This window comes from Suncus etruscus, chromosome 6, assembly GCF_024139225.1.
Source record: "Suncus etruscus isolate mSunEtr1 chromosome 6, mSunEtr1.pri.cur, whole genome shotgun sequence".
NCBI classification, from domain to species: domain Eukaryota; kingdom Metazoa; phylum Chordata; class Mammalia; order Eulipotyphla; family Soricidae; genus Suncus; species Suncus etruscus.
This window is the reverse complement of record NC_064853.1, coordinates 31,195,672-31,208,827: the sequence shown is the minus strand read 5'-3', so window position 1 is coordinate 31,208,827 and position 13,156 is coordinate 31,195,672. Positions and strand designations below refer to the sequence as shown.

General features: G+C 41.5%; 1 protein-coding gene across 1 annotated transcript in view; it reads right to left on the bottom strand.

Annotated features, from left to right (window-relative positions):
- ATPAF1 (ATP synthase mitochondrial F1 complex assembly factor 1) overlaps positions 1 to 13,156 on the bottom strand; it is a 32,775-nt gene that overhangs the window by 17,209 nt on the left and 2,410 nt on the right. Inside the window, exons 2-5 of the mRNA XM_049774917.1 lie at positions 12,370 to 12,478; positions 5,139 to 5,189; positions 3,634 to 3,696; positions 1,172 to 1,222 (exon numbers count right to left, since the gene is read on the bottom strand). Of these exons, the coding sequence (XP_049630874.1) occupies positions 1,172 to 1,222; positions 3,634 to 3,696; positions 5,139 to 5,189; positions 12,370 to 12,478 (274 nt within the window). The remainder of the gene's footprint in view (positions 1 to 1,171; positions 1,223 to 3,633; positions 3,697 to 5,138; positions 5,190 to 12,369; positions 12,479 to 13,156) is intronic.

Below are 13,156 nucleotides of genomic sequence, written 5' to 3'. Positions count from 1 at the left end.
GACAAAACTTAGTTTCTATCACTGATGAATCCTTAAGATAGTGCTTTGTGGGTGGCAGCTCAAGCAGCTTAGCACAGACCTAGTGGGGCCCTGAGTTCAATACCAGGTACTGCAAAATCAGGGCCCTGGTATGAAGAAAATAGTAATCCACCTATAGTAACCTACATTCGTTCGTTCGTTCATTCCTCCCTCCCTCCCTCCCTCCTTTTTTCTCCCTCCATCCCCCTCCCTCCTTCCTCCCTCTCTCCTTTCTTTTGGGGCCACACCCAGTGGTGCTCAGAGCTCTGTGCTCAGAAATCATTCCTGCAAGATTGTGGGGGTGGTGGTGGCAGGTATATGGGATGCTGGGGACTGAAAATGGGTCGGTCAAATGCGAGGCAAGCACCCTACCCACTGTACCATTGCTCTGGCCTCTATTCCTTCCTTAGTCTTTTTTTTTTTTTTTTCCCTTCCTTAGTCTTATACTTAACTAATACACATAAGGCTAGTACATACTATGTATTTGATATAAACTTTGGCTATTATTCTTCATGGAAGAATAAGTGGAAAACCGGTGGATAAACATTACATCAAATGCTTTTTTTTTTTTTTTACAAGTTTAGCAGTAAGACAAATCAGAAAAAGATAGCCACATCCATTCCTTGTCACAGAGCTTAATGATCTAGCAGTAGTCGCTGACAACCTCCAAGATAGCAATTTTAAGCAGGAAATGAGAACATGCCTCTTGGTAAAAAAAAAAAAAAAAAAAAAAAAAAAGGCCAGAAAAAGACTAGGTGAAGAATCCAAGTCAGCCCGGATACAGGACAGAGCAGAAGTGAAGAAACTATGCTAGAAGCTCTGTCCTGAATTCCAACAACAAGATTGGAAAACACCAAGAAGAAATAACAGACATTCAGAAATTGCTCAGCAACATGAACTTATACTGTGCTCCCTTGTCAGAGACTTGACTCAAAAAGACATTTCTAAACTAGAAAGAGGAAAAACAAGAGCCATAAATATACCATATGGAGCTTCCAATCTTTGGTGCTCAGGGCATAATAAAAAACCTCAGAGCTATAAATGCAAGTTCTCAAGAGGCAATAAACATAGAAAAAGTAAAGGGAAATGCCTGCTAAGGTTAGAGCCCTGACCTTCATGCTATAACACTTTCATTTCCCTCCAAACTACTTACAGGAATAACGGCAAAGACTGTATCTTTTGCTGCAAAATACTGCTGCCAAATCTGTACAAAAAAAAAAGAGAGGGTGACGTGTGGGTGATCCTTTCAACTTGCGCCAAGAAATGATGACAGCTTTCATTGCTCACAGTAATATGCTATTTGATAACAGAAGAAAACCCAGCATCATGCTTTTATTACTAGTAGTACATGATTGCAAAAAAGATTTAATAGCACCTACTCTTCTAGGTGATTAAACTGTAATTCTTAAAAACAAATCATTGTCAGAGAAATGGATTCAATGACCTTGTTATTAATTTCTTTCAAGATGTGTGTAGGAGACAGGCTCTGTTTTTCACATCGTCTCTCTTCCTCCCCAAATGCACATTCCCTAGCCAATTGTGTGGGTCTTCTAAGAGCCAACATATAAGTCATTCAGAAAACAGGATTTGGAGTCAGGCAGATTGGCTGCAAATTTCCAGCTCCTATTATTTGCTAATAATGTTTCTTCGGGCAAATTACCGAAACTAAGTAATATCAGTGTAATTTACATCAATAAAACAACAATAACATCAACCTTATAGGACTGCTCTGAAGACTGGTTGAAATAATGTAGACCTGTGCTTTACTTATGAGAATTACAATATAAATCAGAGCTCAAAGTGCCTTTTTTATTTGGCTGTTTTGCTTTTGGGCCGCACCAGGGTGTGCAGAGGTTACTCCTGGCTCTGCACTCAGGAATCACCCCCTAGTGATGCAGTCACGTAGACCAGGGTTTGAGTCTTTGCTTTACCATTGATGATGTTACTTAGCTCTCATGACTTCTTCAGTTGTACTTGATAGGGTGCTTATGTGAATTTATGAAATCTTGCATATGAAGCAGTAAATCCTATATCTGATACATGGTGTACTGCTTTTATTTTGATTCTTTCAATATACTTAAACATCAATGCATGAAACTAAAAGGAATGTCAAAAAACAGCATATGATAATCTAATTGGGGGGAAGGTGTGACAAGAAAATGTAAACTGCAATGCAATCAAGGCACATGGAGTTACCAAACAAGCAGGCTAGAGCCTGAGTTCTTTGAAAGAAGGCATTCAGGAAGCTTCCTGCAGAAGATCCTATAATAAAGGAGGATGCTGTGAGTTCAGGGACATGGGAGGTCATTTTGAGCAGTGACTTTAAACTTATTTTTATTCATTTATTTAAAGCACAAATATAGCACTTGCTCTGTGCCACAAACTATTTTAAGAGTGTTAAAATTATTAAGTCACTTAATTCCCTAAATAACTATGAGAAACGTACTATTATTATCTCCAGTTTACAGAGAGGAGAACTCAACTCAAGAAATGGTAATTAATTTGTCAAATGTGTTCTAGTAAGCAGCATAGCTAGGATTTTTAAACTTGGTTCTAGAGCCTGGGTCCTAACTAATGCGCCATACTTCTGCATGTGAAAGCAGCACTTAAAGGGTAGTCAGTTAGAGAGGGTGTCAGGGGAAGGAGGAATGGTGGAAATGAGAAAATGAAAAGTTATTCAGAAAGATCCGGAACCAGGTAACAGTGGGTAAGGCACTTGCCTTGCATGTGGCTGACCTGGGTTCAATTTTCGTTATCCCATCTGGACCCCCAAGCATTGCCAAGAGTGACCCCTAATCCCTGAGCACAGACTCAGGAGTAACCCTGAATACTACCAAGTGTGACCCCAAAATAAAAAAAAATAAAAAAAATAAGAACAGAAAGACAGTATAAAAATCCAGGTAGAGCAATGCTTATCTTAAATAAGTTATAGGTAAAGTAGTGGAAAAGAAGACATATAAATTGTTAGACATACGTAGCAAAGCTGGAAAGACAGGTTTTCTCATGCCACTATTTTTCCTGTAATCTTAACTTTTGCTTTCTTTCGACTACCTTTCATTTTGGTAAGAGTTGGTGCCAGGAAACTTCCTGTTTTCAAATTTGTTTCTCAAAACACACAATCCCACATTTACATAAAGGATGCTATCCCATTCACAGCAATTACCATATTTTCCGGCGTATAAGAAAATAACCGAAAATTGAGGGTCGTCTTATACGCTGAGAATATTCCGAAAAATGTTTCAATATGCCGCTAAACGAAAATTATCTGAATATTGCCACAAAATGAATTTTCCAACTCGATCCTGTACCAATCACTGCCAGGCTGCTCAGACCGCCTCTCTGACTCAGCCAATCCAAGCAGGCTTTTGATGCATGCAAATTAGACAATGTTCTGGACCCGAATCTACACTGTAAAAAGCCTGCTCAGATTGGCCAGAGTCAGAGAGGACATCTATTACAGTATAACCTTTGGACCTTTGCTTGTTGTGATTGGCTCACTGTGGAAGATACAGTTGCAGCACAGGAACATTCTGTCTTATACAGCAAATATAGGCCTAAACCTATGTTTTAACTGTAAAATTAGGGGGTCATCTTATACATCCAAAAATATGGTACCTGTTTTATTTCTTCTGCTGTCTTATCTTTAACCATTTCAATGTTAAAGATTGAACTGAGAGTCTGAAAGAAAAAATAAGAGACAATTAGCCCTGACCAAAAAACAAAAACAAAACAAAATAACTGAACTTTATAAATCTGTGGAAGGGGCAGGCTGAATATGTGGCTCCGTGCTTGGCAGAATGTCACACACAGTTCTACTTCCCAGGGAGGAGGAGCTACATGTCACCAGGTACTGCCAATGTTTCACCTCATCTATGAACTCTACATCTTATAGCTTTGGAGTTATATGAAGAAAAGTTTGGTGACTATATTTTGGGTTCTTTTGGGGGGGGGGGTCACAGCAGGCAGCACTCAGGGGTTACTCTTGGCTCTGTGCTCAGAAATCACTCCTGGCAGGCACCGGGGACCATATGGGATGCTGGAATTTGAACCACCACTGTCCGTCCTGGATTGGCTTTGAGCAAAGCAAATGCCTTACCGCTGTGCTATTTCTCCAGCCCTGGTGAGTATGTTTAATTTAAGTGCTTTTCAAAGTGGGGTGGCTCCAAATCTGCAAATTAGGTAAAAAGATAGTTTTATTCAATTAAAAAGAAATAATTCCTGGACCAGCATTTGCCTTGAAGGTGGCTGATCTGGGACCAACCCAGGTTCTATTCCTGGTCTCTCAGGTGGTCCCCCAAGCCTGCCATAAGTGATTTCTGAGTCATAGAGTCAGGAATAAACCCTGAGCAATAGCTAGGTGTGGCCCAAAAACAAACAGATCCTGGGGCCAAGGATATAGCTCATTAGCAGCATACACACCTCACCAGTTAGAGGCCTTAGCTCAGTCATGGCTCTCCCCTTCCAATGCCTTTGCAAAACTAATCCTATAGAAACAAAGGGCCTCAGGCCCGGAGAGATAGCACAGAGGTTGCATTTGCCTTTCATGCAGAAGGTCGGTGGTTCGAATCCCGAATCCTGGCATCCCATATGGTCCCCTGAGCCTGCCAGGAGTGATTTCTGAGCCTAGAGCCAGGAGTAACCCTTGAGCACTGCCCTTGTGACCCAAAAACAAAACAAAAAAACAAAAAAAAAAGAAACAAAGGGCCTAGGGGCTGGAGAGATAGCATGAAGGCAAGGCTTTTGCCTTGCATGCAGAAGGACGATGGTTGGAATTCCGGCATCCCATATGGTTCCCAGAGCCTGCCAGGAGTGATTTCTGAGCACAGAGCCAGGAGTAACTCCTGAGCGCTGTTGGGTATGACCCAAAAATAACCAAAAAAAAAAAAAAAAAGAAACAAAGGGCCTCCTTACATGCCTCCACATTTCCTCTAGCCCTCTAGTATCCAAACTATGCTGGGGGGTGGGTCATATCAAAGACAAAAATTCGTAGAAATACTGTCTAGTAAAAATATCTTGCATGGAATCAATGGAATCAATGAACCAAAGAGGATATGTTTAAATTTGCAAATCTTGTTATAGATGTTTCATATGACTTTAGACTTAATTAACTAGAAACCTACCTTGTCCTTAGTGAATCCTCTGCTCATAGATTGTTTCCCCGAGGCATCAGCCTGAAATAAAGATCAGAAAAGATATCAATCTATAACTTACATATAGGAAAAAGAATCTTTGGGGCTGGAGTGATAGTACAGTAGGTAGGGCATGTGCTTTGCACACAACCAACTTGGGTTGGATCCCTGGCCTCCTGGTACTCTGAAACCCACCAAAAGTGATTCCTGAATGCAAAACCAGGCATAACCCCTGGGAATTGCCAGAGTTGCAAACAAACAAAAATAGACTTCCAATCTTCTTTAGGTGAGCTGTTCAATAGCTGAGTAACTGTGCACCTAAGAATTCTCTACTCTATACAGTAACTCTACATATTGTTCTAAGAGGTTTTTTTGTTTGTTTGTTTTTGTTTTTTGTTTCTGGGCCACACCCAGTGATGATCAGGGGTTACTCCTGGCTCTGCACTCAGAAATTGCTCTTGGCAGGCTCGGGGGACCATTTGGGATGTCAGGGATCAAACCTGGGTCCGTCTAGGGTAGGCAGCATGCAAGGCAAACGTTCTACTGCTGTGCTCCAGCCCCTAATAGTATTTAACACAACTTTTCTTAGACTGAGATTCTGAAAAAGGATTTCCTTTTTTGTAACCACCATAGGCTAGCATTTCAAGTCCTTTCTAGACTCGTCACCTTAGGCCACAGAGTCCTGCCCAGAACAAGGCTCGCTTGGATTCCATGTGCTCTGCCCTCAGATATGCTCCACATCAAGCCACAAAAGAGGTCAAAAGTCAGAGCTGTGTTACCCCAGACTGCTCTCACTGTCTCAGGCAGCACAGCTAGTGGGGCCGCTTCAGTCACCTCGAGCAGTGGTTTTCAATGGCTTATTCAAAAACACTATCCACCAGGAGAAATTTCCTGCCAATCCACAAAAAGTATTGCTGCTTAACATATGGTGTGCCTGATTAATGTTCATCTCATAATATTATACATAAAAATTAAAACACAATCTACATAAAGAATTCTGAGGCTGAACACATTCATTCGTAAGACCCCTCCTTTAGTTGTGCAACAAATCCAAACCTTTCTTTCACAAATGGTGCCTACAGAGCTCAAATGAGATTACTCAAAAGCACTGGTTTAGAAAAACCTATCTTGAGGTCAGAGAAATAGTATAGAAAGTAAAGTGCTTGCCTTGCATGAGGCAGACCCTGGACCCTGAGTCAGATCTCCAGCACTATCTAGGGTGCCTTGTATCACCAAGAGTGACCCCTGAGTAGAGTTAGGAGTAGCCCCTGAGCAACACCAGGTATGGCCCAATCCCCTGGGGAAAAAAAAAAAAAAAAAAAAAGGAAAACAGTATAGAAGACAGTATAGCCAGATCTTTTGGGTCACATTTGGCAGCATCCTAAAATAGCTTTTCTTCCACATGCTAGTTGTCCAAAACCGAGAATTTTCTTTCCATATCACTCTCCCTCAGGTGTTTGTGTGAAAACAAAACCTTTCATGTGCACAGTTGCTTTCCATCTTTTATTCACTGAGATTCGGGTATGTGTCCCCTGAATCCATCCTTCACTAATATTCTCACTTACAGAAATAAAGAACTTATAGACGTCAAGTTGTAGACTTACAAGCACTGCACACCTAACGACTGTCCAAGATCTCACTGCATAGCTGTGTCTAAGCAGTTACACGCTAAAATATGTACTTTAAAATAAAATAAAATATGTACTTTAAAATAAAAGGAAAAATACTTTCCTTTCTATTATGGTTAGGGCTTTACATTGGTATTTTTCCCTCTGAAACTGTGTATTGAATGAGTTGTGAATGGGTTATAATGTTTATCTTTTGGGTGAAAAAGGGAAGAATTAAAAAAAAATATTATAAAAGGGAAATGATAGCTCTCCTGTGAGTTTCTCTTAAAAAACACAAAAGTAAAGAAAAGGCTTTGGGAATGGAGATTATGGGTAAACCATTAGCTTTCCTCTATCTAAGTAAATAAAGCAGAAAGAGACTCTTCCCAATATAACACTGAAAGTTTAAAACACGGTGAGATAGCATAGCGGTGTTTGCCTTGCAAGCAGCCGATCCAGGACCAAAGGTGGTTGGTTCGAATCCCGGTGTCCCATATGGTCCCCCGTGCCTGCCAGGAGCTATTTCTGAGCAGACAGCCAGGAGTAACCCCTGAGCAACGCCGGGTGTGGCCCAAAAACCAAAAAAAAAAAAAAAAAAAAAAAAGAAAGTTTAAAACACAGTAATAGTCCCAATATTCCACTATCTGTAACCTTGCCACGATAAAATATTTATTACAGGAAATTACATGTTAAAATATTTATTGAAAGTTCCTTGCACATAAACTTATAACTATGTCATAGGAGGTGGGTTTGCTCTTCAACCTGCTAATGATTAAACCCTTTAACTACAGAACTTAATCAGAGCAGAGTTTGATCAGATTCCTACAATTTTTGGATTTTGGAGGCCACACCTGGCAGTGTATTGGGGTTACTCCTGGTTCTATACTCAGGAATCACTCTTGGCAGTGCTTGGGGACAATTTTGGGTGCCAGGGTTTGCACTTGGGTCAGCCATGTGTAAAGCAGTGTCCTGCCTGCTGTGCTATCTCTCTGGCCTTGGATTTTTGAAATTTAAGATAACCAAGGCAAGCAAGTTATTTTCCAGGTTGAATAAATCTGCCAAATTTCTAAATGATTCCTTACCGTAGGGTCCCCAGTTCATGCCTAGACCATTCTTTGGGTTCTGGCCTACTCCAATTTGTTCCATGTACCACCCAAATTATTATTTTTAAAATTCAATTTCATGAAATCATTTACTGGACTGTGGCCTATGTTCTTTAAGAGAAGGGAGGGGCCGGAGAGATAGCATGGAGGTAAGGCGTTTGCCTCTCATGCAGGAGGTCATCGGTTCGAATCCCGGCGTCCCATATATGGTCCTCCCGTGCCTGCCAGGAGCAATTTCTGAGCCTGGAGCCAGGAATAACCCCTGAGCACTGCCGGGTGTGACCCAAAAACCACAAAAAAAAAAAAAAAAAAAAAAAGAGAAGGGAGAAAGGGCCAGAGAGCCAGCATAAAAGGCTAGAGCTCAGGCTCTGTATGTGGAAACCATGGTTCAATATTTGGCAATGCAGAGTCCTCAAACCAACTTGGACAACCCTGAACACCAACCCCAGAGCAGCACCCTAAGCACTGGTAGATATGACACAAATCCAAAAAGAAAAGACAGTGCTTGGGTACATAGTAAAAGTAACACTGTTTTATTCATTTACTTATCTTTTTGGTTGTGGGGCCACATCCAGATGTTCTCGGGGCTTACTCCTGGCTCTGTGTTCAGGGGTCACTCCTAGAGGTGCTCGAGGACCATATGTGCTGGGGTTGGTCACATGCAAAGAAGGGCTTTACCCCCTGTACTGTTTCTCCAGTCTAAACACATTTATAAAAGATTTTGCTGCAGGGACTCAAGAGATGTGACTCAGTGGTGTACCTGCTTTGTATGTGTGAAATTGAGTTTGATGCCAAATGGCCCACATGGTTTAGTGTAATCCTCAGCTCTGTTGGTGTGATCCGTCACAGCAAAACCAAGTGTGTGCTGGTACCACAATCAAGTGGTTGAGCACTGAAAACAATAGTGTATGTTCTGATAACTGATATAATGACAAGCTAAAAAAGAAAGAAGGGGAAAATAATCATTTTAGTTATAATCATACACACATGAATATAAGGAACTACAACATAATGCATATATAGTTGGTTTTGGGGCTGTACCCCACAGTGCTTAGCATTTACTCCTGGCTCAGTGATCAAGGATCACTCCTGGTGAACTCGGGGGATGTGGTGCTGGGATCAAACCCAGCTTGACTACATGCCAGGCAAGCACCGTGCCTGCTCTACTATCACTGGCCCCTAAAGTTTAAAAATATTATATTTGGTTAATTTTATAATGCACAGTTTTTAACCTTCTTTTCTTAATTAAATATAATAGAGATGCTCACAGTGGGACAGCTCCATAGACTCACTCTTTTCTTGAAAGAGATGTAAACAAAGCTGTGAAAAACTATGGAAACAATGGCTATACAGCAGAAAGCTGGCACTCTCGGGAGGAGAGGATAGGTATCCTCTCTCCTGCATCTATCACCTAGAATCACCACTTTGCCTATGGCTCTGCCATTCCTCTACAAATTCTCTCCAGGGACACCCATGTGACCAAACTTCAGGTGTGCAAGTATTTGGGCTTTTTTTGAACAGGTGTGGGCATCCTCCCCCTTTTTTCTTTCTTCCTCTGGGAGGTCTGGCAGCTGAGAACATGCTTCACAAAAGCCATAAAATAGTATTTTGAATACTATTCAAATAATAAAATAGTATTTTGAATTCCTAGACAACTTCATTTGTTTGATGCTGGCATTCCTATAGGAATACAACAACTTAACGGAATGGACAGCTAACAAATAGAGCTTACTAAACCTTCTGTCACTGTATTAATGACTTCATTGGAGATACAATGATTTTCACAGATTAGCTTGCCACTATATTTATTTTTTCTTCCTTTTTTTTTGGGGGGGGTCCACACCCAGCGATGCTCAGGGGTTACTCCTGGCTCTACTCTCAGGAATTGTCCCTGGCAGGCTCAGGAGAGACCATATGGGATGCTGGGATTTGAACCACTGATAGTCCTGGGTTGGCTGCTTGCAAGGCAAATGCCCTACCATTGTGCTATCTCTCCAGCCCTTTCTTTTTTTAAAATTTTCTTTCTTCTCTTCCTTTTTTCTATTTTTTTTTTTAATAATTTTGCTCTCACTTACCTGGAAGCAAAAGTATTATGCCAACTATGTGATGCATTTTCTTTAAAGTAAAATAAAACCATAAAAATAATGGGCTAGTTGCCATCTTATGCCCCATGTGTGTGGGCCTTATCTCTGCTTGTCTGCTGAGATCCCCTGATAACCAATCCCCCGATAACTGCCATGGGACCCCATTTCAGCTCCAACAAGATGAAAGAAATGATGCCAAATTGCAGGCACAAATGCTCACTGGTGGGAAAGGAACTATTTGCAGAAAGAAGGTGGTTCATAGAACAGCTTCAGCAAATGATAGAAAACGTCAGTTCTTCATGAAGAAGGGATGAACTATATTATCTCTGGTACTGAGGAGGTGAATATGTTCACAAACCAAGAAACAGTAATTCACCTTTGTTTGTTTTGTTTTGGGGGGGTCACATTCGGCAGCACTCAGGGGTTATTTTTGGCTCTGGGCTCAGAAATCGCCCCTGGCAGGCACGAGGGAACCATATGGGATGCTGGGATTTGAACCACTGTCCTGGATGTAAGGCAAACACCTTACCTCCATGCTAACAGTGATTCACTTTAACAACCCTAAAGTTCAGGCATCCCTGGCAGCAAACACTTTCACTATTATAGGCTATGCTGAGACAAAGCATTTGCAGAAATGTTTCTCAGCATTTTAAAACAGCTTGATGCAAACAGTCTGACTAATTTAAGGAGATTGGCTAAAGCTCTTCCAAAACAATCTGTGGATGGAAAAGCACCACTTGCTACTGGAGAGGATGATGCTGAAGTTCCCAGATCTCATGGAGAATTTTATTTCTTTTGGTTTTTGGGTCACATCCGGCAGTGCTCAGTGGTTACTCCTGGCTCTATGCTCAGAAATCGCTCCTGGCAGGCTTGGGGCACCATATGGGATTCTGGGATTTGAACCACTGTCCTTCTGCATGCAAGGCAAATTCCCTACCTCCATGCTATCTCTCTGCCCCCCCCCCCCCACTTTTGACTCATGGAGAATTTGATGAGGCTTCTAAGAATGAAGCAAAATGAATTGAATCAATTTCTAAAGAAGATAAAACTTGAAGTTATTGGGAGCTTATATTTTATATTATATTGCTTTTTAAAATTTTGTTCAAGAATCTAATAAGATTTAGATCTATAATTTTTAAGCTCAAGCCCCTTGAACACTGTAGTTCTTTATAGTTTTTGCCTATCTATCTATCTATCTATCTATCTATCTATCTATCTATCTATCTATCTATATATATATATATATATCATTCTTCGTAGCTAATTAAGTCTGGGAATAAAGTTTAAAACAAAGGTTAATAAAGTTCTTTGCCTACTTAAAAAATAATAATAGAGGGGGTCTGAGTGATAGCATAGTGGTAGGATGTTTGCCTTGCACACAGCCAACACAGGACAGACCCTGGTTATGGGCCAGAGACAGTAGAAGTAGGACTTTTTCCTTGAATACAGCTGAGCCCAGATAGATTTCTGACACCACATATGGCTCTGTGAGTACCAGCAGGAATAATCCCTGAGCACAGAGTCAGGAGTGGCCCAAACAAACCCCTGTGCCTGCCTCAAAATAAAAAGAGGGATTAAGGCAGGGGTCTCAAACTCTCGGCCCACGGGCCGCAAACGGCCCTCCCTACAACATTTTGTGGCCTGCGGCCAGCCTTCAAATATCACAGTATTCACGATTATTTGCTTACCAAATAATCACAATAAAAATCACTTTAGTAAGAAAAAAATCGCATTAAACATTCGTATACCCCGAGCAGTTCCGTTCGGGGTTTGCAAATGTTTAATGTGATTTTTTGCAATTTTTTTCTTACTAATGTGATTTTTATTGCGAATATTCAGTAAGCGAAATCCCTTATGCGGCCCTGCCTCACCCCAACTTTGTCTCCTGCGGCCCCCAGGTAAATTGAGTTTGAGACCCCTGGATTAAGGGGCTGGGGAGAGAGTGAAAGTGACAGAATACAAGCCCACTGTGTGTAAGACACACACAGAGATGAATCGCAACATGTCCCTACTTATCAATTTTGTATGTAGCCTCTGCCAGATGTGGCCCCTACAAAAAATATGGTTAATATGTATTAAGCAATTATTTCCCCCATCCTTACTGCCCAGTGCCGTGTGTGCCTTGCTTGGAACACCTAGCTGCACCCTTTGGGAATTAGGGACTATTCTTTTATCCTAAAAAGATCGTGAAAACACCTCTTCCTAAAGAAAACCATCTGTGTATGGCTCTGGACTAAGCAGAAAGAATGTGTTCAGTTCATCCATCTAATCCATCAAGACACTAAGAAGACAGAGATAGAGGTTGGGGTGTAAGAGCATTGGTGGTATGCATTCTCACATGCACACACACACACACATACACACACACACACACACACACACACACACACACACACGCACACACACACACCCAGCAAGCAGTTCCTACCTTCTGTTCCATACATTTGATGAAGTCACCTTGCTTGGAGTGCCCCACTGGCTGCTTCCGAAACTCACTACGTTTCTCCAGTCGGGATTCAAAAGCAGCTGGGTCAGACCTGGTTGGAAGAAAACCAAGGTTCTATCAGACACTTTCAAATAACAAAAACTCATGCTGTACTGCCACACAGATATTCAGAAACAAAAGGACAATGGGTTCAGTTAGGCCTGAGCACAGACCTACAATTCAAGGAATGAAAAAAGGGGCCGGAGAGCTAGCATAGAGGTAGGGTGTTTGCCTTGCAAACAGAAGGACAGTGGTTCAAATTCCAGTATCCCATATGGTCTCCCGAGCCTGCCAGGAGCGATTTCTGAGCGTAGAGCCAGGGGTAACCCCTGAGCGCTGCCATGTGTGACCCAAAAACAAAAACAAAAACAAAAAAAATCCAGTCATTCACCTACTACATTTTTCTCTGCAGGCCTCTCTCAAAGGTCTCTCAGAATTAAGATTCTGGACACCTGAAATCCTCAAGATGGGAAGGGGACTTTGAGTTCATCTTGCTCGGTCCTCTCTACAGGCTGCAATTGTAGGGGTCTAACTTTTACTGAAACACATTTCATTTGTGACCATCTCTCCCTTTCCCAGCATCATAACCAGGAAAACAGTCATATCTAGATGATTCAGAGGCTTCAAGCAGACTGGCTCCAAGCAAGAAATTTAACACCTGAGTGTTTTGCTGATTCTTTTCCCAGTGAAACCTGCTTTTGTACAATCAACAAAATTGCCCTTGAAGCCA